General features: G+C 52.6%; 15 protein-coding genes across 15 annotated transcripts; 8 read left to right on the top strand and 7 right to left on the bottom strand.

Moving 5' to 3' along the window:
* Nucleotides 1-145: 145 nt before the first annotated feature.
* On the top strand, nucleotides 146-1,922 carry CKM354_000009800 (uncharacterized protein; the record flags this gene model as incomplete). Its single annotated transcript, XM_044795180.1, has 3 exons — nucleotides 146-487; nucleotides 538-727; nucleotides 778-1,922. 3 exons carry the CDS (start codon nucleotides 146-148, stop codon nucleotides 1,920-1,922), a joined length of 1,677 nt encoding a protein of 558 aa, XP_044651115.1.
* Nucleotides 1,923-2,110: 188 nt separating this feature from the next.
* Nucleotides 2,111-4,345, bottom strand: CKM354_000009700 (uncharacterized protein; the record flags this gene model as incomplete). Its single annotated transcript, XM_044795179.1, has 5 exons — nucleotides 2,111-2,973; nucleotides 3,022-3,361; nucleotides 3,409-4,066; nucleotides 4,116-4,244; nucleotides 4,299-4,345. 5 exons carry the CDS (start codon nucleotides 4,343-4,345, stop codon nucleotides 2,111-2,113), a joined length of 2,037 nt encoding a protein of 678 aa, XP_044651114.1.
* Nucleotides 4,346-4,575: 230 nt separating this feature from the next.
* On the bottom strand, nucleotides 4,576-6,008 carry CKM354_000009600 (uncharacterized protein; the record flags this gene model as incomplete). Its single annotated transcript, XM_044795178.1, has 4 exons — nucleotides 4,576-4,772; nucleotides 4,841-5,006; nucleotides 5,065-5,704; nucleotides 5,764-6,008. 4 exons carry the CDS (start codon nucleotides 6,006-6,008, stop codon nucleotides 4,576-4,578), a joined length of 1,248 nt encoding a protein of 415 aa, XP_044651113.1.
* Nucleotides 6,009-6,384: 376 nt separating this feature from the next.
* On the bottom strand, nucleotides 6,385-6,870 carry CKM354_000009500 (uncharacterized protein; the record flags this gene model as incomplete). Its single annotated transcript, XM_044795177.1, has 1 exon — nucleotides 6,385-6,870. The coding sequence occupies one exon, from the start codon at nucleotides 6,868-6,870 to the stop codon at nucleotides 6,385-6,387; it is 486 nt and encodes a 161-aa protein (XP_044651112.1).
* A 1,188-nt stretch (nucleotides 6,871-8,058) lies between these two features.
* On the top strand, nucleotides 8,059-9,043 carry CKM354_000009400 (uncharacterized protein; the record flags this gene model as incomplete). Its single annotated transcript, XM_044795176.1, has 2 exons — nucleotides 8,059-8,369; nucleotides 8,509-9,043. 2 exons carry the CDS (start codon nucleotides 8,059-8,061, stop codon nucleotides 9,041-9,043), a joined length of 846 nt encoding a protein of 281 aa, XP_044651111.1.
* Nucleotides 9,044-9,581: 538 nt separating this feature from the next.
* Nucleotides 9,582-11,369, bottom strand: CKM354_000009300 (uncharacterized protein; the record flags this gene model as incomplete). Its single annotated transcript, XM_044795175.1, has 1 exon — nucleotides 9,582-11,369. One exon carries the CDS (start codon nucleotides 11,367-11,369, stop codon nucleotides 9,582-9,584), a length of 1,788 nt encoding a protein of 595 aa, XP_044651110.1.
* A 764-nt stretch (nucleotides 11,370-12,133) lies between these two features.
* Nucleotides 12,134-13,254, bottom strand: CKM354_000009200 (uncharacterized protein; the record flags this gene model as incomplete). Its single annotated transcript, XM_044795174.1, has 2 exons — nucleotides 12,134-13,028; nucleotides 13,085-13,254. The coding sequence occupies 2 exons, from the start codon at nucleotides 13,252-13,254 to the stop codon at nucleotides 12,134-12,136; spliced, it is 1,065 nt and encodes a 354-aa protein (XP_044651109.1).
* A 985-nt stretch (nucleotides 13,255-14,239) lies between these two features.
* On the top strand, nucleotides 14,240-14,792 carry CKM354_000009100 (U2-type spliceosomal complex subunit CWC21; the record flags this gene model as incomplete). The annotated part of the gene is made up of 2 exons (XM_044795173.1): nucleotides 14,240-14,469; nucleotides 14,519-14,792. The coding sequence occupies 2 exons, from the start codon at nucleotides 14,240-14,242 to the stop codon at nucleotides 14,790-14,792; spliced, it is 504 nt and encodes a 167-aa protein (XP_044651108.1).
* A 678-nt stretch (nucleotides 14,793-15,470) lies between these two features.
* Nucleotides 15,471-16,160, top strand: CKM354_000009000 (uncharacterized protein; the record flags this gene model as incomplete). The annotated part of the gene is made up of 1 exon (XM_044795172.1): nucleotides 15,471-16,160. The coding sequence occupies one exon, from the start codon at nucleotides 15,471-15,473 to the stop codon at nucleotides 16,158-16,160; it is 690 nt and encodes a 229-aa protein (XP_044651107.1).
* A 144-nt stretch (nucleotides 16,161-16,304) lies between these two features.
* On the top strand, nucleotides 16,305-17,351 carry CKM354_000008900 (uncharacterized protein; the record flags this gene model as incomplete). Its single annotated transcript, XM_044795171.1, has 2 exons — nucleotides 16,305-16,648; nucleotides 16,703-17,351. The coding sequence occupies 2 exons, from the start codon at nucleotides 16,305-16,307 to the stop codon at nucleotides 17,349-17,351; spliced, it is 993 nt and encodes a 330-aa protein (XP_044651106.1).
* A 369-nt stretch (nucleotides 17,352-17,720) lies between these two features.
* CKM354_000008800 (uncharacterized protein) lies at nucleotides 17,721-18,792 on the top strand (the record flags this gene model as incomplete). The annotated part of the gene is made up of 2 exons (XM_044795170.1): nucleotides 17,721-18,055; nucleotides 18,111-18,792. The coding sequence occupies 2 exons, from the start codon at nucleotides 17,721-17,723 to the stop codon at nucleotides 18,790-18,792; spliced, it is 1,017 nt and encodes a 338-aa protein (XP_044651105.1).
* A 480-nt stretch (nucleotides 18,793-19,272) lies between these two features.
* CKM354_000008700 (uncharacterized protein) lies at nucleotides 19,273-20,259 on the top strand (the record flags this gene model as incomplete). Its single annotated transcript, XM_044795169.1, has 2 exons — nucleotides 19,273-19,532; nucleotides 19,587-20,259. The coding sequence occupies 2 exons, from the start codon at nucleotides 19,273-19,275 to the stop codon at nucleotides 20,257-20,259; spliced, it is 933 nt and encodes a 310-aa protein (XP_044651104.1).
* Nucleotides 20,260-20,785: 526 nt separating this feature from the next.
* Nucleotides 20,786-21,163, bottom strand: CKM354_000008600 (uncharacterized protein; the record flags this gene model as incomplete). Its single annotated transcript, XM_044795168.1, has 1 exon — nucleotides 20,786-21,163. The coding sequence occupies one exon, from the start codon at nucleotides 21,161-21,163 to the stop codon at nucleotides 20,786-20,788; it is 378 nt and encodes a 125-aa protein (XP_044651103.1).
* Nucleotides 21,164-22,467: 1,304 nt separating this feature from the next.
* CKM354_000008500 (chromatin-binding protein CTF4) lies at nucleotides 22,468-25,119 on the bottom strand (the record flags this gene model as incomplete). Its single annotated transcript, XM_044795167.1, has 4 exons — nucleotides 22,468-24,347; nucleotides 24,397-24,683; nucleotides 24,733-25,042; nucleotides 25,092-25,119. The coding sequence occupies 4 exons, from the start codon at nucleotides 25,117-25,119 to the stop codon at nucleotides 22,468-22,470; spliced, it is 2,505 nt and encodes an 834-aa protein (XP_044651102.1).
* Nucleotides 25,120-25,410: 291 nt separating this feature from the next.
* CKM354_000008400 (uncharacterized protein) lies at nucleotides 25,411-25,844 on the top strand (the record flags this gene model as incomplete). The annotated part of the gene is made up of 3 exons (XM_044795166.1): nucleotides 25,411-25,551; nucleotides 25,605-25,620; nucleotides 25,669-25,844. 3 exons carry the CDS (start codon nucleotides 25,411-25,413, stop codon nucleotides 25,842-25,844), a joined length of 333 nt encoding a protein of 110 aa, XP_044651101.1.
* Nucleotides 25,845-27,900: the final 2,056 nt, after the last annotated feature.

The following is a 27,900-nucleotide window of genomic DNA, read 5'->3' as shown; positions in this document are numbered from 1 at the left end:
CGATCAGTGTTCCATTATCTCTTCCATCAGTTGGCGGCCTCAACTTTTCACTGAGTGTGGGTCGACTATTTTCTGTTCAGCATCAGTTTGCACTGAGACACAGGCCTTCGAGAAATTATCCACCGTCTGGTGGTACACCGCCAAGATGGGTCTCACGCTCCATGCCAACAATACCGATGACCCTCCAGAGGTCAGAAACTGGAAGGTCCACATGATTGCCCTCATCGCGTCCATGGGCGCGCTGGCTATGGGCTACGATACGTCTGTCATTGGTGGAACCATGGCATTGGACTCTTTCCGCCGCGACTTTGGTCTTGTCGATGTCACTCAATTCCAGCGCGACACACTGCAAGGCAATATCGTTTCGACCTTCCAAGCTGGAACCTTCTTTGGTGCACTCTTGACTTTCCCTGTTGGTGAGAAGATTGGCCGCAAGAATGCCATTCTCATCGCATCTATCATCTTTCTCATCGGCGGTTCTATCATGGTGAGTTGTGATTGCATATGCTGATTTGGCAATTGCTGACCTCAGTCTAGACTGCTTCAAGTGGAATCATCGGTCTCATCTATGCTGGTCGCGCCATTGCCGGTTTTGGCATTGGTATGGTCTCTCTCCAGGTTCCCGTCTACATCGCCGAAACGTCACCCCCCTCGATTCGTGGGCGACTGATAGGTATATTCGAGATATTATCCCAAGGAGGTGGCATGTTAGGCTTCTGGATCAATTGTATGAGAGCTTTCCCCTCGTTTGAGTTGCTGTATTAACAGTGTTTGCAGACGCGGTCAACCAGACCATCTCCAGCGGCGGTCAAGTCCAATGGATCGTCCCTCTCGGCCTCCAGCTCCTGCCTGGCCTCTTGCTCGCTGTTGGCATTTTCTGGTGCCCAGAATCACCTCGATACTACGTCAAGAAGGACCGATGGGAGGACGCTGCTAAGACCCTCTCTTGGATCCGCAATCTTCCCCAAGACCACGAATACATCCAACGTGAGCTCGACGACATCCGTACCCAGCACTTGCTCGTCCAGCCACCTTCAGGTCTCAAGAACCCAAAGCGTTACTACTTCCAGCGTCTCTTTCAGAAGGGCACCCGCAACAGAATCGGTATCGGTCTTCTCCTCATGGCCTTCCAGAACTTGACAGGCGTCAATATCATTACCTACTACAGTCCTAGAATTTTTGAAACCTTGGGAATTACAGGCACAGACACCAAACTCTTCGCAACAGGTTTCTACGGCGTAGCTAAAACCCTCGGCATGATCATCTTCTCCGTCTGGCTCGTCGAACGTCTCGGCCGTCGTCCAGGTCTCATCTGGGGAGCCTTCGTTGGCTCACTCCCTATGTGGTATCTCGGTGGCTACGTCTTGAAGAACGATCCCACGAAAGCTGCAGCTGCAGGTGAAGTTTCTCGATCCGGAGCAGGTTATTTCGCCATGGTGTGCGTGTACCTCTATGGATTGATCTATTGCGCAACTTGGCAAGGTATCACTTGGGTATACTGTTCTGAGATCTTCCCGCTCGATATCAGAATGTTGTGTGTTGCTATCACGACTGCGGATCAGTGGTTGTGGTCCTTCATCATTTCCAGGACGACGCCATATATGATCACCTCTCTCGGTTACGGGACGTACTTCTTCTTCGCTGCATTGATGGTCTGCATGGGTGTATGGGCATGGCTTTTCGTGCCAGAGACCAAGGGAAAGACGTTGGAAGATATGGAGCCCATCTTTGGTGCTCTTCCTCCTCTCAACACGAAGGCACTGGAAGAGGAGGGAGATTCGCCCGATTCTCCTACCAGAGAAATCAGCGAGAAGTTTGGCGGGAATGTCTCGTATCTCGAGACGACAGATCGACGAGAGGCAAGAGGCCGAAGATCAAGATCCGTGACACCTCAGCCAATCGCCAGAGTCATGAGCTCGTAGATGATGAAAATGCTGAGAAGAGAGAGAACAGCACATCTGAGCGATTCAAGCTGGGCTGATGATGAAAATGATAACGAGTAATGAGAGCATGTGATTTGGCCCCGTATTCTTATGCATATTGCACTTGGCGTGACTGAGTGATTGGACTGTACATAGATGGAAATAGAAGAAGCAAAAATCGAATAAGGTCAGAGGCCAAAAATAAGCTCATCACCAAGCTCGTGCGTGAACTGTCGAAATATGTCTTGTTGGGGTGAAGGCCCGCTTGGCCATTCAAAAGCTTTCTCGGCAAGGAAGTCTTCGATAAAAGGATTGCCGAGTGGGTCGCTGGGTTGTACTGCATCGTCCTGGAAGAAGGAGCCAGATATAGGCCATTCGGGTCCAGGATTGTTTTGGTATGCATCTGGAGCTGTAAGTGTTGCGGCATCAGCTCCAGTGACGGCTAACACTCTAGCTGGCATCAATGCGGCCTTCGCTGTGAAAGACGCGTTGTGAGTCGTAGCGATGGAGTTCTGGATCTTTTCCAGCCGTCGCAGATAGTCCTTCGCTGAGACGTTTCCATTTGATGCCATGGTACTGAGCAGACTGAAAGCCATCTGTACGGCCTCTGACAATTTTGCGGCAGGCTCCATAGTTCCTGCGATGATGAGTATAAGAGTCGATGAGAATATATAATGCGAGTCGAAGTATCCGAAGACAGCCAGATTGCCTTCAATAAAGAGTCTCGACAGAAGATGGTTCGTAGACATGGCAGATTGCTTGCATGCATCTGCCAGAGCCAGGGTGGTCGGTGAGAACGAATGCGACGGTGTTGCATTGGAGCTTTGCAACTTTGTTGTGAAGATGTGCAACAGAATTGGCCTTGTGGTTTGAATGATGCATAGATGGTAGTGCATGTGCAGGGTATAAAGGTTTCTCGCAGAGTTGTCGGCCTGGATTCGCAGCTCGCTTGGTAACTCACTATCCCACTTGCGGAGCTGATTAAGCACCCGATGAACGCGACGTACGAATGTAGTTGTGCCATGATTAGGAAGACAATAGACGTCGGTCACTGATCACATGCTTAGTAGAGCGTTGCTGAAGTGAATGGTGCACTCACATATGCTGCCAGTGATCCTAGAAAGCTTAACGTGAGCACAAAGATGCTTGGGATCATGGAACTCCTGCTGCTCATCGGGAGTCAGACTCGCGGAAGATGGCATTTCCACGTCGATGTCCTCATCTCTGATTCCAAGCGGAAAGCCAAGTTTCGACGAGATCAATCTGTCGAATAGGTATAACGTCCACCAGATCCGGCGCCGATGTTCTTGGTCCTTGCGAGATAGCCCAGTTGTGGTGCTTCTCGATCTGTGCAAGCCAAGACTAATGCTTGATCGAAGTGCAATACCGCAGTAGACATGAGCAGATTGAAGTCGGCCGATGCAATTTGCATAGAATGACTTTGGGGATTAGTATCATTGCCGCGACGTGAAGTGGAAGAGCTCACCAAGAGAAGCAGCACTTGAACTTGTTCAACAGATGGATGCTCGTAGTCATCTTGCAATAGTGCAATGGCCTGGAGAAAGTAGGCAGTTCCGGGAACATCCTTTCCGTTCGTGGGCTCGGCATGATAGCAGGAGTACAACTCCCCCAGTGCCAATAGAGCGAAGAGATGACATCCCCAAAGCAGATCGGAAGAATCATTCAAAGCATAAGCGTCGTCAAACTTTATGAAGAAAGACTTCTTCAGGAACAATTGGTAATTGTTGCCGATGAAACGATCGACTCTGCGTATGAGTAGGCTTGCTCTGACTCGATCTGGCAATTGGTAATTGGAGCTCATCTGTCGGTTGAACATGGGACCCGAAATGTGATCTGGTAAAGCACTGTGGGATACTACGTCCTGGCTTCTGTCGATACAGTGCAACAGCCGATCGCTGAAAGCCGTACATGATGCCTCGCCAGCGAAAGGCAGGGCAGAGTTCGGCGACTTTCCGTGACGAAGCTCAAGAAGAATGTTTGGCAGATCAGCGTCCGCAGCTGCATTGACTTCTGTTCTCTGTTCGGCAGCGCTGGTATTGTCTTCCGCCAGAGATGGGCAAGAAGCAGAGGGTCCTACTTGTGCCTTCAACTCACGTACTTGAGCTTGCAGCTTTTGTATGTAACTAGAAACCTCTCAGTCGCAGCCATAATTACAAGACGTGACTTGAATACCTCTCTTGTACCGTTACTTGTCGGTCTCGACTTGGAAAGTCGCATTGCGCAGCGACATTTGCCTGCTGACATGACTGACAAGGTTGCTCGCCCGAGCACTTGATTTTGTGTTTGTGGCAGCGTTTGCATCTGAGGGTTTCTTAGTGATCAGGAACTCTGCCGGGAGATATGTCGTGAACAGACGCCACTGCGCGTTTGCGTCTTTTAGCTGGACGTTCGCCGCTGTTCATGTTGATGTTGTGTTGGCAGTTGAAGATGAGGTCTGAAGTCTCAAGATTCAAGGTGAACGTCAGATGCAGGAGCCGGTGCTTAGTCAGCGTTTTCCGACAACATCGATTTGTGAATTATCTTCTTTGCCACAGTTGAATATGGCATACGAGATAGGAGTTCTAAGAGCGGTCTATGTATATCTATTGCTGAGCGGAGTTCTGCGTCACCACATCTATCGTCGCTTCTGAATTTATGTGTGCTTTACAATCCACTCATCCTCCGCGAGCTCTCGTGCAGTACAGCGCTTCTCCGGCTCCCATTGCAGCATCTTGTCTATGAGCCGTAGGAAAGCTTCCCTGTCCTCGAAGTCCTCGCTGAAAGCAAGAACAGATTCTCTTTCACCCATCGACCTCGATTCTGGGATCGGGATACCTGCATTCCATTGACCTGATGGTGATGACGAATTAGTGACTGTGCATGGATTTTCCAAGGACTGTTACAACTGATATACTTACCACTTTCAGAGTAGAATTCGCTTCTGAGTTGTGAGCGTGCGAGGAAAGCTTCTGGTGGGTGGCCGAGTAGTGCGATCATTTCAGCGAGATGCGCACGCCCGCGATACTTCTCGGCCTCTGGATCGTGACCAGAAAACAGAGTTTCGCCCTCGAGCATGCCCCACGCCTGTTGTCAGACTCCACTGTTAGCCTGTTCATGCCTCGTCCCTCAACGAGCTACTTACCAAGCATCCAACATTCCATATGTCGACACTGTACGTCCATGGAATATCCAATATGACCTCAGGAGCTCTGTATATCTTCGGCTGAATATTCTCGCGACGCTCAATTCCATCATCAAGTGCTATGGCAGATCCAAAATCGCACAGAACGGGCCCGCCAAAGTCGCTCGGCAAGTTCAAAGGGCGCGTTAGATATATATTTCGCTCGGGTAGTTCTTTCCTCGGAGAGGGCTCTGTCAGTTCCTCTCGCTCGAACTGCGCGAACACGTCTTTGTCGCACCCTATCAGTATATTGGACTCTTTTATGTCCGTGTGCGCCACTCGGCATTGGTTGTGCAATAGGTCAAAAGCATGAAAGAGGCGTTTCAGAATGAACGCCAACATCGGTACAGGTAGCCGGTTCACGGGATTTCGACCTGTAGAGTCGGCAACACTGTCCCAGAGAGCTTCATGGACGACACAGTCATGCTGAGTTTCCGGTGTCTCGATCCTGAAGGAGTCCAGGAGTGTACGAACTGCGGATCGGCCGGGATGCCACCATGGGGCATTTTGAATCCTCTTGTAGACATCGAGTTCGGTGGCCATCTGCGAGCCCATGAGGTCAGATCGGATGTAGACCTTGACGGCGACATGTTTCCGCTTCCTGGGAATGGTCAGCAACATGTATGCCAATTATCGGTGGCAGGCATGTGCGAGATGTACGTGAGATCCCGGGCGAGCCACACAGTCGAGGTTCTTCCAAAGCCGAGTTTGCCCACTATCTGATAGCGGTCTCGAAACGTCTCTCCTATGCGAATCGGGTAGAAATGAGATGGAACGTAGTCTGGTAGCGACTCCTCATCGATCGTGCTGTCTAAGGTGATGGGCAGGAACCCATTCTTCGGGAACTCGAGGGGTTTCCACGGACGCCCGAATAGCGGGCTCCACAGGCGACGTAGAATCGACATGAGTCTCTGGAGTTCCAAGCTGATTTTCGCAGCTGTTATGTCGATACCTGGCACCGAGCTCTCATCACGAATGTTGGAGTGAAGCAAACATTCTGGTGAGTGATGGAAGTTCGAGCGCCAAGGTGAGGTCGGACATGAGACCTGGGAAATGTACGAGGGACGCTGGCGCTAAGTGCCAAACGCAGATGGAGCCACTTGGTATTGAGATGCAAAATGTATTTGCGACCTACTGTAGATGGATTTCCTCATTGATGTCCCGACATGAGGTCGCAAAGCGGAGCGGAGCCTCAATACGATATGTTCCTTCGGGCCTGAGGCACCACACATTGGCATGTTTTCAGTTTCATTCCATAGCTCTTCTGATATGCCTAACCACTCAAGCTCTCTTCAGGCTGTTGTTCTTACGATGTCCGATGCCGAGAACGATGGCAACCCTCGTCAAAACAAACGGCCAAGTCGTCACCGCCGCAACCCAGTCATTCAAAGTCCAATTCGACAACACAGCCCATTTCGCCCAGCCGCCAACCGCCTGCGCCATCGAGTGCGTGTACAGCGCGTCAGACATCAAGATGGCCCAGCACAGCAACTTCCAGACCCGAATATCGTCCACGTATCTCATGACGACGGCCTCAAGAAAGACGATCACGGCCCAGCCGCCTCCGAGCTGCGTGTAGATAAAGTTCGTGGCAGTGTCGATGGAGGCCACATTCTCGCGAGTGAGGGCTTTGACGTAATCTTCTGGTTTCACCAAGACCATTACTACGCCACCAAAGGCGAAGAGTGATTCGACATTTGTTAGGAGAAATCGATAGATGGAGGGCAGAACTGCCGAGGCTTTGGTGATGGGTGTGGCTTGTGACATATTGTGGCGGTGCTGCGCCTCACGTCTCGATCTTGTCTCGTCGTCGCGTATCGGCCTCGCCTGCGTACGTGCGTGAAGAATGCTTGGTTCAGCTGGCTATGGGTTCGATCTCAAGACTTCAGCTGTCGTGTTGTGGCTTAGGGAAATGTCTTCTTGGGTGTGGAAGAAGGAGGTTTCGAGTGGAAGCCGTCAGCATCCGGCAAAGACATTGCTGCGACCGTGCGCCGAATCCTGTCACGTTGCTCGGTAAGATACGAGGCCCTACATCACGTTTCTTGCTCGAGGGAGGAACAGTTCTCAAAGTACCCAAGGCATCAATTGAGTGCCTGAGAACGATCAATTCTTGTCGAATGCAGCTGAAGGGGCCGCTACCAGAAGGCAGCGTCGCTCGGCAACGCTGATACGTCCGTTCAACGTCACCCGTTCACGATACCATTACCCTCCACGAGCTTTATCACAACATAGCATCTTCATGAGCCATCGCTGCTACAGGATATGTCAACATGCTCTTCACAGCAGTATATGTCGCCGGACTCGACGAGACTCGGGGTATCGTGAAAGGAAGAGCCGGGGGTATCTCATCTCAGAGTGATAATTGCCGCCAGAGACGCCGTGTTAGATGAACACTTCGACATGCGATTCATCTCTAACCATTGAAGCTGTTGGGACTTCTCAAGCTCGGAGTGTAAACGCCCCCGACATGAGGAGGTGCAAGGAAACACGAAGATATTCTTGCTCTTGGCTCTACTATGGGCAAGTCCGCCGTTTCTCGCGGTCTTATATGGCCGTTGGGGTCGTTGCGTTGTCCTGGCGAGGTAGGATAAGTGGTGAGGATCCATACATACTCGTGTTGATCCCACATTGTGTCAACTTCTGCGACATACATTGCGCATCATACTGACAACAGAGACGCGGCCGAGGGTTACCACCGAGAAACTAACACAGCCGCCGATATCAGAACAGACGAACATCTGATAACGCAGGTGAACTTTCGCAAGAAAGGAAGTAATTCAAGCACCTGACAGCAAAGTGAATGAACATCAGAGGACATCAATCAAAGCAAGGCGAGTCACCCTCCCGTAACACAGCTGATCATTGACTACCATACCATCTAGGGACAATCCGCGCACTTGCAATACATCGCAACACCCAGACTACCAGATCAAATTTACCACAGCGATACACAAGATGAGACTAACATTAGTGATCGGAATTGCGCTGTATCATGCACTACAAAACACATACGCGAAGCCCATTCCCAGCAAAATCGAAGCAGTTTCTGTTTGGAACAAGCCCGCTTCCCAATGGTTTGACATGCTGACCCCATTCGGACTGAAGGAAAGCAAAGAGGACAAGAAGAAATCAGACAAGGAAGACAAAAAGAAGAAGAAGAAAGAAGAAGAAGACGCCAAGCCTGTGGAGTACCATTGGTATACAGGCGATGGCACTGTTGCCGCTGGCTGGCCAGATGAGGATGACTGGAAGAGCTTCGATGATCTGTAAGTGACAATATACTGAACGACTGATGACAACTCTGTTCTGCTACCTCTTGCACAAGAACGATGCGATTGCTTCAGAATTTGCGGAGCTTTCAAAAGCTGCAGAACTCCGAACAACAAAAGCTGACAAATCCCACAGATGGGACATCAACTTCGCAGCCTACATCTCCCTAACCCCCAACACTCCCGACGAAACCTCCGACCTCCACGCCTCCATCCTCTCCGTCTCCTCCTCCACCGGCGTGGACGCTCGCTTCATCCTCGCCACCATAATCCAAGAATCCAACGGCAACGTCCGCGTCGGCACAACAGCAATGGCAAACGCCAACCCCGGCCTCATGCAATCCTACGGGCCCTTGTGTTCCGGAACTTGCAAAGACATACCCACCACAACTCGTTGTCCATCATCCATGATCGAACAAATGATCAAAGACGGCACAGCTTCGAATTCTGCGGGGATGGGTTTGCAGGATTTGATTGAGAAGAGTGGAGTGGATGATGTGAGTAAGTATTACAAGGCGACGAGAATGTATAATTCGGGACCGAATAGTATTCCAGAAAATGGGGATTTGAGTGCGGAGAGTGGGGCTGCCACGAGGACTTATGCTTCGGATGTGGCGAATCGGTTGGTGGGGTGGGTGGCGAATGGGACGGAGGGGCAGCAGGTGTGGTAGACGTGGTGTGAGTGGTTAAACAGCTGATGAGATGAGAGGTGGCTGGTGTGGTGTGATGAGTGATGATGGGAGTGGTTAATGGTGGTGGGCACGGAGTGTATGGGAATAGTGGCTTTTGCGAGGAGTTCTGGAGTTAATGGACGATTACCTTCTGGGACACACGACTTTCGGGGATTTTTGGACGACGGCTTTCACGACGATGATGCACCAGCATACGAACGAAAACGACAGTGAATGAGGTCAAGATGGCTACGAATCATGACTTGTACGAAATAACATAATTTGACTAATGTGGAGGATGGGGTTGGGGCACTGAGGCGTACGATGGCATCATATATCTAATCATAATATCAGACACGCAATGCTTGAGAGGATAGACCGACCATTTTATCTTTTTCTCATCAATCCGCATCGGGCGCTATACAATTCTCAGGTTGGGCGCCTAACTCCTCGCTCATGGTGTCGCGTACGAATCTACGCTCTAAGCTTTACCAGCATGCAAAGCTCCAAATTGCACGAGACAAAATTCGTCCTCAGCTCACCAACTCTTCCAACCATCTAAACGCTCACAGACTTCTCCAAAAGGAACACAATCCGATTTACACACCGTCCCTTCCTTAGGCAACTCTCCTTTGTCAAAATACCTCTTCACATGCTCCCACATGCAATCCGAAGGCGGGAAGAGTGCCCCGTGACCCACGGAATCCTGCTCGAGGAACACGCTGCCTTTGTATCTCTTCGCCATTTTCTCCGCGCTTTTCGCCGGAGTCGCAGGATCCAGGCGGTTGTTGACGAACAAGATTGGTACATTTTCTGCCTCGAAAGGGCCATCGAAGCGCCATTTGGTGCGTAATGAAGACGGCCAGGACCAGCAAGCAATTTTGAAATCAGCTTGTAGACCGGCCACTTCGGAGCCGAAGCGGTCGGTCAAGTTTGTAAGATACTTTTGAAAAGCGGAGAATTGGTCGTAGCGATCTGAGACAGGTTCAGGACCATCGCCGCAGTGGACTGAGGGTGTAGCTTCGCCACCGAGGTATTGCTGTGCGAGAAGTTTATCGCTGAAGGCATCTTTGGTAGGAATGGGCCGTTGCCAGAAGGGCACGCCGGGGTTTTGTTCTGTTGCGACATCGTTCAAGAATTTGGCGAAGGGTCTGAAGAATAGTATGGGCTGGTAGGTGGTAGTCATGAAGCCTTGAATCACAACAGATCTGGTGATTGGCGTCGCTCGACCGTCGCCGGTAGCGTACGCCGGGACTTTCTCAAGCAGATCCAGCAACGCGTTGAAGCGTTTCTTGATATCTTCTGGACTCTTGTCGCTTTCACGATAAAAGGCGCAGTCATTTTTGCCGTAGAAGCAGGATTCGAAGAAAAATTCACGTATAGGTAAGTGGTCATCGATTGATCCTTCATATCGATCGACCCAATTGTCTGCGTCCAAGTTGGCGTCCAGGAGCATCCGGTCTACATGTTCAGGGTACATGGCGGCAAAAGTCTCGCCCAAGAAGGTCCCATAGGAAACACCATAGAACTGCAATTTCGGCTCAGGCTCCTTGGCTTGCTCGTGGAAAGGCTGTTGGTCGTCGCCGCTTGCGTTCAGCGTTCTGCTGTCGCTAGCTCTCTTATGCGACTCAACCTTCTTGACAATCTCCAGCAGATCTCTTGCTACGTATGCCGTAGAGATATGCTGCCTAATATTGTCCCCATTCGGGTACCTTCCATTATGGGTGGATGCACAAAGCTCACCGCGAGCCCTTTCTGCAGCCCAGTTGAATTTGAGCGCGTACTCACTCGAAGTCAGACCACCAACCGCCTCCTTCTGATCATACCAGACTTCCGCCTGCACGGCATCTTCAAAGCAATACGTATTCGGCTCACTTCTGAAAATGCCTCGTGGATCAAAGGAGAGAATCTCATAACTCTTCGGGCCTTCGAGCTTTTTCTGCACCAGCTCGGCGTTGTCTAGCACCCACAGAGTACCAGGACCTCCAGGCCCACCCGGGTTCGTGATGATCGTCCCGCCGTGATTTGGATCGGATGTTGGCACGCGAGCCGGCAGCCGGATGATGGGTAATGATACATTGTTCGGATTCGACTCATTCCTCCAATCCAGAGGAACAGTGAGTCTCGCGCATTGGAATTTATCGCCGTAACATGGCTCGTATACGAGCTCCGTCGAGCTATTCAGACTCGACCAGTCGAATCTGGCTTCTTTCGAGGCAGAAGTTATGTTTGAGGGACTTCCGAGATTCCAGTACAGCGGCGTTATTGCTTGCGCTAAATTTAAGAACGGGCACAGGAACAAGAGTCCTACTCCTAGAAATGTCATGCTGTCGCATCAGTGAGAAGAAAAGAAAGCTGCTGAAGCTCAAGTTGAAGGTTGGTCACAAGATAAGAAGTCGTGCGGTGGCCGCCGAGCCTGCCGATCTTTTCTGCCTTACAGCACCCATGCTGGCCTCAAATGACGAAGGTTTACTGCTCCCACGGGAGTCGCGTGACTGACAACTCGTCGATATCAACAAGGGAAATGCTCAGGGACATGGAGTTGTCGATGGAGAGTTGATGGAAAGAAGGGTCTTTCGCTTGAATAATCGTTATCTGATTGATCCGGCAACCAGTTTTCTGTGCAACTGCAGTTTCGAGACAAGCGCTGCAAAGCATCAAGCTAAACCTAAGTTGCTCTAGCGTTTTAACTGCGATCGAACTCTCTCTCCATGTCTCTCGCTGTTCAACATCAACCATCATCCCAGATCTCGCATACGATTATGAATGAGCAGCATGACTATGTTCGGTGGATTACTTACTATCGTCAATACAAGCGTGCGACTGACGTGGTGACCGAATGACTCCGAAGCACATTGCGACTAAAGAACATGCACTCGCACATCACCGTGCAGCGCGATACTTTGGAAGCTCGCCCTCTGAATGCTGAGATCGAGCCATTCAGCATGCAGTACCACTATTCGAAATTAGACAAAGATTTGGAGACGCCCTGAAAGTCGTGATAATCGAAGGAGTTGGGATACTGTACAGCTACCTACCTTGCCATTCTAGTCTACCGCCTCGACGTTCCTCTTCGTGTTCCAATGTGCCTCACTGCTTCTCTTCAACATCAGTCTCCTCAAGTGGCTTGTTCAATCCGACCCTCTCCATAGTCGAGATTATCTCATGCGTACCCGACCCGGTGACTTTACTGACTGAGTTCTTCCTGTCCGTATCAACGACCAATCTGATCAAGTCGGGTCGCATGTAATGTCCTCCAAAGTCATTCAAAGCTTTGCTCAGATGCGTCTCGTCGAGATCAATATCCACAAACACAAGTCCTTCGAAGTCTTCTGCAGGTTTTTTGATCAAAGCTTGGCCGTCAGGGCCATAGATTCGTGTGTTGCCGTTGTAGATGTGGTTATCCTCGGGCTCGCGTCCGGATGGGGTCTGGAGCTTGACACCCTCTGCAGAAATCGTCTGGAAAGGAGCGAGGGTGAAAGAGCCGGTCTCGATGGCGTAGGCCGGAGTCACAATATCAGAGTTCGCATCACTGATGTTGGTGTAAGGGTCTGGATACTTGAGGGTGCTGGCGTGAGGGTACAATGGCCAGGCAGCGACGTGGACTTGTTCGCCGAGCGAGACGGCATAGGACTTGAGGAACGGGTTCATGTTCTCCCAGCAGTTGAGGTGACCGATGCGACCGATTTCGGTGTCAACGACCATGGAGGTAGTATCACCGGTGCCGTCGCCGAAGACGAGACGCTCGACATGGGTTGCGCGGATCTTGCGGCGGTGATTGATGACATTGCCGCGACGGTCGATCATGACTTGTGTTGTGTAGAGGCTGTTGAGATCCAGCTCGGAGTAGCCTAGAGAGACAAAGATATCATTCTCTTTAGCGGCCTTGCGGATACGGTGCATCTCTGGAGAGTCGGAAGCAAGACTGTTTTCGCGGTACTTCTTCAACAGTGGGAGGCTTTCCTGGTAGCTGACGCGCCACATCCTGATTGATTCGATCAGCTTCCTTTCCTGATCGGCGAAGACCACTTGAGGACTTACCAGTATGGGTAGCCTGGGATCCAGAGCTCTGGGAAGGCGATGAGCTTGCAGCCGGCTTTGCCTGCTTCATTGATCCAATGGATGGTCTTTTGAACGGATAGCTCGAGGTTGAGCCAGCCTGGCTCGGCGTTGACTGCTGCAGCCTTGTATTTCTTGATTGTTGCGACCATGGTGGGCGTGGTAGAGGTCTGTAGAAGACGATTCGATGGAGACGATGCGAATGGATGGGTGTCTGATGCTGAGCAGCTGTTGTCGCATCTCCAGCGGTCTTATATATTGCTTGCAGACAGGCATAATGGAGGTGGAAAGGAGCTGTTGCGGAAAAGTATGATAGCATTTTCGTAACACTGGCCTCGATGACCTTCACTGTCTCACCCAAATGCGGAAAGTGGTTTGTCCCGTCTGCGCATACAGTGGGCCAGCAGTGCTAGGAATTGCGGAAACGTGGTCGTCTGTCTAGGGCTCATGCCAAGGGGCAGCGCATGTCTGAGAGGGCATTGCGTCTCTCTTGTCAGACCCCTGTCAGGGCTTGCTTTCGTAATGAGGAGTTGTGGAGCATGCGTATGCAAGACTGCATTTGCCACCGTGTTGATCGAACCATCATCGGACACATACGGGATCGAGAAGAGCAGGTGGTACACCGAGGATGCCTTGATCTGTTGATGCATTGTCACAATTTGATCCTTCCGTACATACTGAAAGCGCGTGCTTGATTGGCGACAAACTTGCTGAATCATCAGAAATCCACAGGGCGCTCTCGCGGTGGTAGTGTTAGGCGTGATAAAGCTGCGAAGCATCTTCCATTGCTTCTTCATCTGCTGTACATCTATCCATTTTGCTCAAATATGCGCATGTGAGCGGGTCGCGGCGCGTGATGGTGTCCCAGCTTGATCGCGGAAACTTCGATATCGTTTCCGAAAAGGGACGTGAAAGCGGCCGATTTGCGCTGTAGAAGCTGCTGTTCAGGCGGGTCTATACTGGTGCATCGCGTAGACGGTCACCGATGGATGATGTTCAGGTGAAGAAAGAGCGAAGGAAAGTCAAAGTCACATGCACGAATCTCAAATTGGCAAGTGGGTCCTCCACTTCCACTTCTCACGACCACCACGTACCTTTCACATTCACACGCAAATCACCGAGAACACCGCCACTGCAATGTCTTCCAACGTCGGTCTCAGCACGCCGCGAGGCTCGGGCACGTCCGGCTACGTGCAACGCAACTCAGCCAATCTCCGACCACGCGACGATGTCAAACCCTACCCCACCGAAGTCGACTCGATCAAGCACCGACAACGACAGCCGGATAAGGAGATTCTAGAGCATGAGAAGAAGCGAGAGATCGAGGTGAAAGTCTTCGAACTGCGGGACAAGCTGGAAGAGGAAGGGTAGGCACACCAAAAGCTACGACGAATGACAAATGCTGATGGGGGACAGTGTCGACGAGGACGAGATTGACGACCAGTGCAATGCCCTGCGGAAGAAGCTGGAGAAAGAGCAGAGTGCGAAAGGTCCGAACGCCAAAGGTCTCAAGTCACATCAGGTCCATGAGCTTGCGCGTGCGAAGATCGACGAGAGTGAGAGGCTACGAAAGGCGCTCGGCATAGGGAAGGACTACGAGGAGGGAAGCCACTGGCGCAAGCAAGAGGAGAGGAAGCTTGAGATGGAACGTGAACGCGCAAAGGGCGAGATTGGCCGCGATCGAGACTAAGTGCACAATGGCATTGATCTGCCCAAGGGTACATGGCACGGCGCTCCAGAACCTTTGTCCGCATCACGTGGTTCTGCCTTGCGCGATCAAAAGGTCAAGGTTGGTATTTGTTGGTTCTCTCACCGCCATGAGATTTCAGTGGAGTCGGCATGGCATCCGCCATTTGAGGCCTATCAAGTCGGTGCCACCTTTGAAGTTCGCTGCTGGCGGCCTACGATGGTTTCATCGAGCTCTACTTCGAGAGCTGGCCGGCCACTCCTCTTCGAGGCTGCAGCATGATAGGAGGCGCGATCGCGCCACAAGTCGTGACGCTCGTCGGTGCCGATATAGCGACTAGCCCCACGGCTTTCACATTATTGGCATGTTCTGATGATGCGAGCAATCTTCTTCATCGAAGCGCACCAAGACACATGCTCAGGGCTCCCAGAACCAGTTTGCGAATAAAGGGCGACCAGACACCGCTTCGAGCAGCATTGTTCTCCTCGCCATCACATCGACGCAGCAAATTCCAAGCTACGCAGAAATGCAGTGCTACTTTACACAGTACTGCTTTAGTGGCACCTCAGAAACTTGATTATGATGACGGGGACTCGCTGCTCGGATCGTGACAAAAAACCTGCGATTCAGGGACGTGACAAACCAGACGAGATCTTTTCTTTGCGGCTCGCGTATGCCACGATGCGTATGAGACAAGCGATGGCATCAGCGACCACCTCCCAAGTCTCGTCCAGCGTGACGGTACTCAACGAACTGACGTATGTCACGCGCACAACCACAGCCACTGTCATTCAGCCTTCTCCCCCGGGACTCAGCTGGTTCTGGACCACGCATGAGGGCCGAAGTATAATCATATGGGTGAGCCAGGACACATCTTCGTGGCTCACTGGACCAACCACTATCCCCAGCAGTCCACCGGCATCTACAGAGACATCAGCAAATGTCACGTCCCTTCCAGGCATCGACGTAGGCCCCGAGTCTACAAGTACGTCTCCTCCCACTACGCCTACGGCGAAGTCTGCTACCCAGGCTGTTGTGATCTCCCTGAGCACAACGATTCCTGTTTTGTTGGGAATCTTCTGCGCCTGGTTCACGATCAGACGCAGAAGGAAAAAGAGGCCGATCATGAAGACAGAGGACTCCGAGAATGATGAATACGCAGCTGTTGAGACGGACGGTGCAGTAGTCAGCGAGTTATCCGATGTGAAAGATCCACGAGAGGTTGAGGACACGGGTATTTTGGAAATGCATGTGCCTCCTGTCGAGCTTGAGGGTGATGCACCAGCTCAGGTGCTCAGATCTGATCGTGAGTTTCCCGAGGGAGTGAACTGGTCTCGCGAGACAGTAGGTGCCGTTCTGAGTACAAAGTGAAGATGGAGGCGGGGCGCCCTAGTGCCGCACATGCATTAGTTAGCGCGACTGCATTCTCAGGTTTGCCACATCCGCTGCTCACAACGAGTTTCTTCTTGACACCTTCAAAACATTAGCGCCTGATCACACAACTCGTCGCGCACGATGGCCGCACCATCAGATAAGCCGCCGTCTGCAGACAAGCCCGCGACAATGCCGTCTGCTTTCCTCATTCCGGAGCTGCTCGAAAACATTATCATGCACCTACCGCTACGCGACGTTCTGCTCTGTCAGCGCGTGAGCGGTCACTTTCGCGACCTGGTTCAAGGCTCGAGTAACATCAAGAAGGCACTGTTTCTGGAACCAGCGGCGAGCAACACAGTGGAGCTCTGCTTCGGAGTTCCATCAACTTTCCGGAACACGCTTGTTGAGCACGTTCAGATAGAACATTGGAAGACCTCGGAACAGGGCCAGATTGTCTGGCCGCTCTTGAACCCGTTTCTGGTGTCGTAAGTCGAACAACTTGTTTTCAAGCTTACACACTCGCTGACGTGCCGCCACAGGCTTTTCGAGACAAAGAAGCGCGCCTGGAAGTGGGCGGCACTCGATTTATTCGCAACGCCCTCATTCAACCCCGAAATGAGGTTCTTGAGGAGGCTTGATAGTTCCTTCTTCGATTTGCATGAGTCACGCGCCGCAGACACAGTGAACGCTGGCACCTCGACTACACCGGAGCTATCAGCTAAGAGCCTGCCGCCAATGCTAATCACTCACCCGCCTTCCAGAAGCCTCGCGGGCGAGTGGCAGCGGCCAAGTAACATTGTGGATGATACAGCAGATGAGTGTTCGCGGGTGGGTGTACGATTTGATGCTTTACTCAAGGCTGCAATCACCGGAAGGAGTGCTGTGGAGAGAATATTCTCCGCGAGGGGAGTGGCGCTAGCTGGTGCTTCTCATTGGCGTATTCTTCCGGAGAGCGCGCTTGACCGCGTCTCTGGATGGGAGATGCTCGCTGTGCTCAACAAGACGGACCCAGGAGAAATGAATAAAGAGATCAACCGCATTATGGAAGCACTCAAGAAGTGGGACCACGTTGGCGTTGGGAAATCAGAGGGAGAAGATGAACAGAAGGAGGCTTTTGCCTGGGAATTGGAGGATGTGGAGCAGGACAACCCCTTTGAGACGGTCACTGTGGGCTCTGGCCCTTGGTAGAGATGACGTATCGAGAGTCACGATTTGTACTGCAAAGTGTGTCTCCACGAGTGTGCAAAGTATCGGATCATGTTGTAGATGGAGCGCCGGACGGGGAAGATGGGGAGAAGGTAGCCTTAGCATGGGAATCCGAATCATGAAGTAGGGGGGCCTCTTCAATTCCATGACCGTGTTGCTACGGCTGAGAACTGGTCCCGTGAGACAGTGAATGTAGTCCTGAGCGCACCAATTGGTGAATCACGCTAGTGGCGGACATTCATAGTTCGGGCAAATCGTACTGTTGGGCCTGTCCGCTTTGTCACTAACAACTAACTTGTTCTTGAATACACCAAAACATTGTCACATCGTCAACCATCTCAATACCGCAAGATGGCGCCGCCGCCGCCTTCGCAAACGGCGCCGACCAAGCCATCGCCGCTCAGAATCGCAGAGCTGCTCGAACAAATCATCCTGTACCTTCCGTTGCGCGACATTCTCCTCTGCCAGCGCACCGACACTACCTTCCGTGGCGTCGTTCCAGGCTCAAGTCAACTGAGGAAGGTGCTATTCTTGGAGCCCGCAACGAACAAGCCTCTCGAATACTGCCCCCCATACTACGAAGATGATGGTATAGATCATGAGCAGGAATCCGAGGACTGGTCGAGATGGAGGAGCTCGGAGAACGGTGAGGCTATTAACCCGCTGTTCAATCCGTTCCTGATGTCGTGAGAGCAAATCTTCTACCACTGACCCAAGACATATGCTGACTCCTCGAATTAGACTCTTCATCACAAAGAAGCGCTTCTGGCAATGGGCGCCTTTCGATGAGTTCACTGATCCGTTTTCTACGGATCGGGAACATATCTCTTTAGCTAAGGACAGTCGCCGCCTCATCATAAGCGAGCCAGGAATCGCACAGGCAGCAAGAATCCGCACACCATACCTAGAGAAGACGATGGACAGCTCCTATCGAGGCATGCTGATAACCCATCCGCCCTGCGCGAGCCTGGAGGCGCACTACGTCGATCGGAGAGTGAACGACTTGTGGAGAGATACGTTAGTCGACTACTCGGGCATCGGTGTGCGCTTCGGCCAGCTTCTCAAGACAGTGGGCAGCAGAGTACGCCAGCGCCTAGCGGTCTTCGCGACTGGCAAGTCGGTCCAGAATACACATATCGAAGTCCACGACGCTCAACACTGGCGCTTCTTTCCAGAGAGTGTACTTGACCATGTCACTGGCTGGGAAATGCTCTCTCTCATGACCAATAAGGAGACAATGCATGACGATATCGATCGCATCATCACAGCACGCAAGAAGTGGGACTATGTCGTAGATGGAAAGTCGGGTGATGAGAATGAGCAACAAAAGGGGCCTTTTGCATGGGAAGAGGAGACTGCCAATCAAGGTGATCCCTTCGAGACGATGGCTGCAGATTTTGGAGCGTGCTTGAATTCATGGTAGAGTGCAAATCATACATTGGAGCAGGGGAGCGGCGGAAATGGTCTTACGGAGAGCGGATCTCCGGGTTTGCAAGTATATGCTGAAGGGTCTTGGGCAGGATCATACAGCTTCGACGGAGGCACGATTTGGGGAAGGGCATCTCCAAGATGCTGGCATACACGAAGTTCCGCGGGTCTTCCACAGCTGAGGGACGTCGGATGGAAAGACTGCAAGATGGAGGGCTTCGCACTGGAATTCGAAGAATGAAGCAGGAGAACCCCTGTGTAACGACGGTTGTGTCGCGGGGGAGAGACCTTGCTGCATAAAAATTTGAGTGCCACTCTGAGCGCGAAGTGAAGTGAAGCGCGCTAGTGGCAGAGCTGCATTAGTGAGCGCGGCTGCGCTGTTTAATTTCTCGCCTCAGATACCCACAACAAGTTCGTTTCCGACGACTTTCAGTCTCTCCACCTCACCCCCCATCACGCAACTCGAGCCCTCGCAATGGCGACGACGGGCCCTGCGCTCGAGTCACCGGCAAAGACGTCGCCACTCGTGATACCGGAATTGCTTGAGAGCGTCATCTTGCACCTCCCGCTGCGCGACATCCTCCTCTGCCAGCGGACCAACACTCATTTCCGCGACGTTGTGCAGCGCTCTAGCAACATCAAGAAAGCGATTTTCTTGGAGCCTGCGACGAGCAAGACTATCGAACTTGGATACGATCACGCCGTCCGACCGCTGTTCAACCCATTCTTGATATCGTAAGAGATATCCCATGTCCTTTGCTGCACGTGGCCGCTAACTTGACCCACCAGGATCTTCGCCAAAGAAGAACGCTTCTGGGAATTTGCGCCGCATGATACATGGGTCTCTGGCGAATGGATGGATTGCGGAGAGGAACTTGGTGGTGCTATATTCCCTGACCATAAGCGCAACCTTATCATAAGTGAACCGTGGATCGCAAAGGCCGCCGAAATCTGCACGGGAGATGTATTGGACATTTCTGGACGCTCCTATTCACGGATGCTCGTCACTCATCCGTCGTTCACGAAGATTGAAACAAGATCCTGGGACCGCAAATTGGGTGTCGTGACGAATGCTACGGTGGTTGAGGATTCCAGTACGGGCGTGCGATTCGGGAGTGTTCTCAAGGCAGCACGTCCCGCATTGGATCGACAGCTGCGTATGAGCACGGAAATAAATCCTCACGACCCGATGCAGTTGAGTCTGGCTGGTGTCGAACGCTGGCGATTCTGTCCAGAAAGCGTGCTTGACCACGTCACTGGTTGGGAGATGCTCGCTATTATGGACAATCAGCTTCACATCAACGAAATGAACGATGAGATTGATCGCATTATTCGACGGCGGAAAGAATGGGATCATATCGCGGGCTGGACTTCGAAAGACGATGAGATTTATGGGAGACTGTGCGTTTGCGAAGATGGGGAGTGGAAGGCACGAATTCCTCTCACTGAAGACGACGAGTGATCCTGGGCTATACTTCGACACGTGGTAGAGTCTGCGCATTGTGAATGGCATGCTTCGCTTGAGGGAGGATATATCGAGGCTCACAAGGGTGCCCTTCAGATTCCATGCCGACCTCGCCGTAGAGCGAGGCAATGATAAGAACAGTGTCTCGTCGAAGGATGCTAGACTTCAGATTGTTGTACTGTGCTCCCACCGTCGAGCAGAAAGAAGGTTGTTCGAGCGAAGGAAACAGTAGCCTAGTTCTGCATCAGCACGCTTTGCGTAGAATAAATGATGAAGCTTGAAAGTCAAGAACGAGAAACTTCTTGATACATTCTACTTCAATAAACTCCAAACGTCATGATACTGGCGACATGATTCCCAAAACCCTGTTCCAAAAAGCCTGCCAGACACAAAACCGAACAACAATATATCTTATGCCATACACATCAACAGAATTGCTTCCTCGTATGTGCTCATTCACGCATCTTCATTCGCGACAAAAGCGAGTCAGCAGCATCACATCAACAAGTCTTTCCCGCCTCGTTTACCATCCCATGCATTGGATCATGGGCGCACCCATTTCCATCCCAAACGCCGCCAACCCCATCATGTCCGCTCCTTCGAGCCTCCGCGGCCCTGCCCCAAGATGCGCCCAAGGATTCAAGCCCTGGACCTGCCCATTGTTCATCCATCCATTTCCCCAGTTATTGAATTGCGGCGAGAAGCGAATGCTGGGACGACTTCTGTGATGACAATGTCTTCCGCGACCATATAAGTATGCATACATGATGTCACGGTCGTAATAGCCTCGAGAGTAACCATTTTGCCAAATCATGCCGGGATGGTAGCCACCGTAGCCACCGCCGTAGCCGCCATTGGACCAGTATGTCATGTATTCTTCATCGTAAGGGCCGCCGAACATTTGAAAGTGTGTGGCAGCCCAGGGATTGAGGGCCATAGCCTTGATGAGCTTGGTTGTGGGACAGGTATGTCCAAAGGCTTTGAGTTTTGGTGAAAGTGGCGAATGGCGGGTTTGATTATGCTTATGATCCGTCTTGGTACAATCGCTTGTAATAACTCTTGGAAGTCGTAACTTTTTGCGTGTTCCCGTTTGAGTAAGGAGCGAACTGAAAGTCGGAGTCGAAGAACTAGAGCAGAAAAAGAGACTGTGAAATGTCGGGGCGTGCTCCTTTTATGCGCTCATGTCACGAACGCCTTGCGGGCGGGATTGCCTTCGTGCCGTGTGCCACGACCGACGGGGATGCAGGTCGGCCGTGGGATGAAGGCAGGCCAGTAGGACGCCTGCACGGAACTGGTCACTGTGTTACTGAGGGCCTGCGTTCCCCTCCACTTCACCATCCTGGATGACACGTGTTGGCATTTGAAGTGTCATGATCGGGTAACTGTGCGGGCATCAGCGGATGCGGCAGATGAATCTGGCGCTCACAGAAGACCAATCGCCATGATCATGCGCTGGACAAAGCTGTTCGCCTTGTGCCAATCCGAACCGGTCAGTTTGGCTGTTTCTGGCTTATGGCTAAGCGTGAGACATAGCCCGATGTGGTGGGATTGTGGCTATTAAACAGCGATCTGCGCTGGGCATCCTTGTTTGCTGCTCTGAAGAGGAAGGAGTCCTGTTGCCATACCTCATGTGCACGGCGGATCCGGCATTCGTGCGCCATGACTGAAGCATGACCACTTTGCATTGCCACGATGAGGACCTAAATGCCTCGGTCGGTCAAAGTTCCGTCTTGCATAGTTGATTGTTTGCTACTTTGGGGCGAAGTGACTGCAGGTATCCGTACGACCCTGTCGGTCATTGCCAAAGCGCGAGCCTGGCCGAAGTGGCAGTGCGTCTGGTGCGGCCTCTCAGACATGACGGGAGCAGACAGAGTGGCCTCCGTTGTAGACCCCCCGCGCTCTCCAATTGTTTTCCATGGCTCTTCGGGCCACGCGCGTACGCGCCTGATAAAGAACAGCCGATCCGTCGATGGAGGCACAAGGCAGTGGTTGCGCAATGTGGCGAGACTTCCTAACTTGCTCATGCGGTATGCTGTACACCGCTCAAAGACGTGGCTGGTTCAAAAGACCCAAGCCATATGAGGAACCGTGGATCTGACTGTTCAAGCACAACACCTTCCCACACCAAAGCCCCACATGATCGCGAAACGCCTGGACGCCTTTTCGTCAGCGTCATCAAAACGAAAACATTGCCCTGTAGATGTTTCACGGGTCGTCATCATCTCTCAGCCCAACGACACGACGCTCAGCAAGCTCGATGATCCTCTCGTTGAGGATGTCGCGCTGAAATCGTTGCGCGACCTTGCTGGCGGCCTCCAGCATCTTGCCAGTGCGGTCCTTCATGAGTGAGGCGATCTCGAGCGCCTTCATGCCACGTTCCTCACCCTCTCGGCACTCAGATGCGAGGAGCTGCAGCAAAACTTTGTCAACCTCGCGCTCCATGACGCCCAGCTCCGTCTTCTGTTTGGATGTCGCGTTTGTATTTTCGACCAAGTCTTGGATCAGAGATAGTTGAAGAGAACTGCGAACGTATTGCTCTTCGAGACCTTGCACGAGAGCGACTTCCTTGTCTTCCTCACTATCAACCGCGACATGCGACGATACGGGTATTCTGAACTCGAAATCGGACAACAATGGTCGTGGAAAGTAGGGATACTGTTCACCACCCTTCAGGATGATGCAATGGAATCGATCGCCAGCGACAGCGACCGGCCAGTAGCTCTCTTCTTTCTTCCCATCGGCCAGACGATCCATGGTCCTAGTATCGAGAAGTGGAACCCACTTCGCTTGTCCTGGCCTCCGCCAGTGCTGCAAAACGAGTAGAACGCCGTCGCTGTCGTAAGCGCAGGGATCTCCCCTATCGCTGAAGAAGACGCTCTTGAGTTCTGCGCCTTCAGGCAATGCGAGTATGTCTTCACTCTGGAAAGTCTCATCTCGCTTGACGTTCTCAATCGTGTAGAGCAAACGCGTCGTGCCATCGCCGCCAACAGGCCCGTTGCCAACAGTCATCACATAATCCCGCCAGCTTGCACAGGTAACGGCTGGGGTGGACTTTTGACGATAGACCTTCATCGGCAGACCGAACAAGCTGTACACGCGGACGAGGCCGGCTGATGTAGTTGCGACCACACAAGTCTCGCTGAGCGACAACGACGTTACCTCCTCGCCTGGCGGCAGCTGTGTTCGCCAGTCGACTCGAGTCGTCCAAGTCTCGTGTGGCCTGTAGTATACAACAGCCGGGTGATCTCGTGCAGGCGGACACGAGAACAGTGAACCCTTCTCGTTGAGACAAGCCTTGTCGTACCGATATGGATCTGTAAAGTGAAAGTCTCGATGCTCTTCGCGATCGTAGAACTCGACAGTTACAGTATGATGCGTCTCTTGGTCCACCGTCCAGACAAACCCAGTAAGGTTCAGACACAAATAACGTCGATTGCCTTTCCAGGGCGTGCTGCCTGGCTGGAATGACTCGTGGATCTGCGGTTGCCAGGCACCATATGCTGCTTGACGCTTCGCCTGTGGCTGTTTGATCGAGTCTGCTGCACGTTTCCCGTAGCGGTTCGGTTCTTCGGCATATCCAGCTCCATCGTCGTCCTCGATGAAATTGTCTTCACCATCCATGGACATTGCGTCCGGGTCGAGGAGCAAGTCCAACTCATCTCCTTCGCCTCCTCGCCTGTGGTCACTGGCCTTCGCGCCGTTCGAAATAGGCCTCCGTGCATTGCCAGAGACTTCGCCTAGAGGATCGTTGCTGAGCGGAGCCGACTGCATGCCGACTTTGAGCAGATATCTATGAGACTCTGGCACAAAGTCTTCTCGTATGAAGAGTTCGCCATTGCTGTTAGTGTATGAAAGTACGTTGTCCTTGGGGTGGAATTGCACATCCAGAATGACATCACGAACATCGTTGTATGTTTTGAGGACTCGCTGAGTCCTGGTATCCCACAGCACGAGGTTCTTGTCCAGATCTGCTGAGATGAGGAGTGCACCGTTCTTGGACCAGGCTGTCGCTGTGATCGCGGCTTTGTGCGCACCGCTGAAAGCCTTTTGCCGTGACCAATCGCTACGAGAGACAACTTGCAGATCTGTACCTGGAATTAGCGCTGTGGACGAGAGCCGAATGGGGAGACTTGCCTCTTGTTAAGGTAGGTACAACCCATGCTCTTCCATCAGGATGCCACGCCGCCCTAATGTTAGCCTCAGAATCTGACCGCTCCATTCCAATCATGCCATCCACACGCTTCACAAGTTGCGGCTGCTCTGAGCTCAGAGAGTACATGTAGATCATGCCATCGGTGCAGGAAGCTGCTAGTGTGGTCCCACTGACATCGAATGAAACTTGCTTGACAGGTCGTAAGTGGTCGCGAAGTACCATGATGTTGGTCATGTCGCTCGTGTTGACAATTTTGACATCATGCTCGCTGTGCGGAAGTCAGTATTGAGGATCACGACCATCTGAATTCAACTTACTCGCTGGCAACCGCAACCCATTGCCCATCGGGACTAAGTGCAAGATCTCGCACAGGCGCAGTGCAACGCACGAGGACTTCATCCATTCTTTTGGTGATCAGATTGTACTTGGTCACTTCGCCTGTCTCGGCTCCAATGATAAAGAAGTCATTGGAAGCGACAACGGCCAGGTGGTTCTCAGTGGTAACATCAATGATCGCAGGCTCATCGTCCGAGCCATGGTCGAAGATTCGTACTGCTCCATTGAGGCCCGCTGTGATGAGCTGCTTCCCGTTTGGCGTATAGCTGAAGAAGGTCGGCCCCGGGGCGTCTGCGGTATCTTTCAGTAATGCATCTTGACTCGTAGTCGTCAAACTCACGGGCTGGTCTTCCTCGCAGTGCCGCCATGTTGTGTTGTTGTTGGGATGTGGAGGAAATCTGGAAGGGAGGTCTGGCTGAAGACGCGACACGCGTGGAAGGCGCGTCGAAAGTGGCGGCCACTCCCGCGTCGCGCAACCGCTGAACTCATTGGCGCCAAACACCGCACAACAAACACTTACCGCCCGACAACGACAATTTGCGACAGTCTCTTCAACGGTCAGTATCAACGTCGCGGTGACTTCTTGTTTCCCATCTGACAATCCAGCAGCAGCTTCAGCACTACACTCGCATCCAACATCCACGGACAACCCCACCAAGATGAGCGCTCAGGACGCAACCAAGGCTGAGGAGGGTGCCGACACTCAGATGGACACTGGCTCTTTTGACAAGGGCAAGGGCAAGGCCGCCGCCATGAACGAGGCCATGGACGAGGATGACTCGGAGAACAGCGAGGAAGAGGTAGGTTTGCGACTGGACGACTTGATCTGACGATGAAGCTAATTCGAGTGCAGGGCGAGGGTGAGTGCGGTACCATCAATGACGCGGATCGGCACGATGACTAACTACTGCGAACAGGCGAGCCAGAGGACGTTGATGAGGACAACATGGAGGAGATCGATCAGGACAACATCGTTGCAAGCCGCACTCGCGGCAAGAACATCGACTACGCCGAGGCCGCAAAGGAGCTGCCTGAGGAGGAGGATGAGGATGACGACGAGGACTTCCAGGACGACGACGCCATGGAGGAATGAAGAGTCCTCAACTCCACACCTCGATCTCTACACATCTTGCGAACCACGTCGCAGTCGCGGTAGGGTGCGCACGTGCCACTGGATGCCCACCAGAGTCAGATCTAACTGCCATCCAGTGCGCGACACATGTCTTGCATATCGGAGCACAGCAGAATTGCATACCTCTTGACGAGTATTCAGACTGTGCAAAAATTACATGAGCATTGCGAGAGGGTCCAGCAGGGCTCTAGACTCGCCCACGAGTACAGCATCGCATAGCAGAAAACGAAAAGTCATCATCTGAAATGATCTTCACCTCGCTGTCCCATCATTTGCTCGATGTCCTTGCAATGTCGTGTTCTGCAGAGCCAGCTGATCTCCCCACCTGTCACTCGAGTGAAAGAAAGTGTAGGCAGTACATCGGGATTTCGCGAGCTGGTCGACTAGTCTCGACGATCGACCCTGGGCGGCGCTCTCATGTGAAAGGCGAGCTACTGTGAGTCGGTTCGTCGCACCTCGCCCGTTTCTGCTTCCCGTGGCACTCCTGCATAATTGTACGAAGCGACTAGAGTGTATTTGACATGTGTCCGACATCGGGCTGAGGGGCAAATTTTCCTGCGGTCGCGAATAATCGTCGCGGAGGCATTCTGTCTGGCCTCCGGTTCTGTGTTCCGTATCCTCCCGATCTCCGCGTTCACTCGAACCAGCAGTTCCCGCCGAGCATTTTGCCGTTGCAGTCAGCTCGACGGATGGACGACCAGGGAGAGTGATCGCCCATCGCTGGCGTCGAAAGTACGAGACATGATGCATTTATGTGTGTCAAAACATTGGGAGAGGTCCCCGCCGTCATGATGACTTGCGGTGATGCGGCTGCAAGGCTGCATCGCAGAGGCGAAGATGTGCAAAATGGTGGTGGGAGCGAAGAATGCCATATGCAGGTGGTTTATGTTCAAGCATTTCCTATATCGAGCCTTTCATGTGGCAGCGATAAGGTGGCCAGGTCCGAGTGACAGGTGCGAATTACTCCACGGAAAAAGGCGAGGGGGCATTTCCGGCCAATGGGCATGGGAGGGAATAAGCTACGGCGAGAGAAGCTCAGCGCTGGCGGCACGATATGCAAGGCAATCTCACGGCACTTGCACCCGCTGAAGTCATTGTGCTCGCAGCGAGATTCAGTTGGCAAATGAGAACTCGGGCCTGCGCAGCGACAGGCGCGAAGGTGGCCGTCAAGCGTGCAGAGGCGACTTGGGATGGTGGGTGCGAGGACCACTAAGGCCGTGGCATGCAGGTTGAAGCTGCGAGGCTAAATGCTAGCTCGTCGCTGGCCAGGCTGGGGAAGGCCAGGGTAGCACAGAACAATTATTTTCCAGAGCTGTCTGTATGGCCGAGCCTACGTGGAGTCGGTCAGCAGTCTCCACGTCGCCTCTCACGTCGCGGAAATGATGTGCACACAGCGCAGCCCACCATGCGACGGCGACCCAAGCACGCGGGTGGCAGTGATGGAGGTGAAGAGGGCGAGTCAGGGAGGCCGTCTGGAGAAATTGGGAGTTCGGCAGGTGGCCGAGGTGAGGTGGGATGTCAGTGTCATCCATTGAGAGAGGCGTAGCGTGGTCATATTCGTTGAGCAGACGGCTTCTCGCTGCACCCATCGCAGCGCAGTAGTCGGCCAGCAGCACAGCAGCCACCGTCCGAGCCGAGCAAGCATTTGCTGTCCAGCGGCCAGCAGGCGTTGCCCTGAGCAGCAGCGACAGCGGCTGCTTGGAGGAGGTGGAGACGGTATAATTGCAGTTAGGCGCATTTCACTCGATCCCCACTGCACAACGGCTTGGTTGTAGAGAAAAGCCACTGTGCCCGCGCGCAATCACGGTCTTTCTTCCTGCTACCGCTCCCTCTCCTCTCCCTCCGGCACACTGCACTCGCACCGCACACCCTGCTGCCGCTCCCTCACCGCACTTCTGACGGGTAAGTCACTTGAAACGCCGCGGCGACTGCTGCTGCCTGCCTCCGCCATCGTTGGTCGTCCATTGCCTGTCTGCGCGCCTTGCCACGAGCCCGGAAAGTGTTATTGCTCTGCCAC

Source organism: Cercospora kikuchii, assembly GCF_019650295.1.
Source record: "Cercospora kikuchii DNA, contig_00001, whole genome shotgun sequence".
Lineage (NCBI taxonomy): Eukaryota > Fungi > Ascomycota > Dothideomycetes > Mycosphaerellales > Mycosphaerellaceae > Cercospora > Cercospora kikuchii.
Note: the sequence above shows the minus strand (reverse complement) of the source record. Positions and strands in the feature narration are given on the sequence as shown.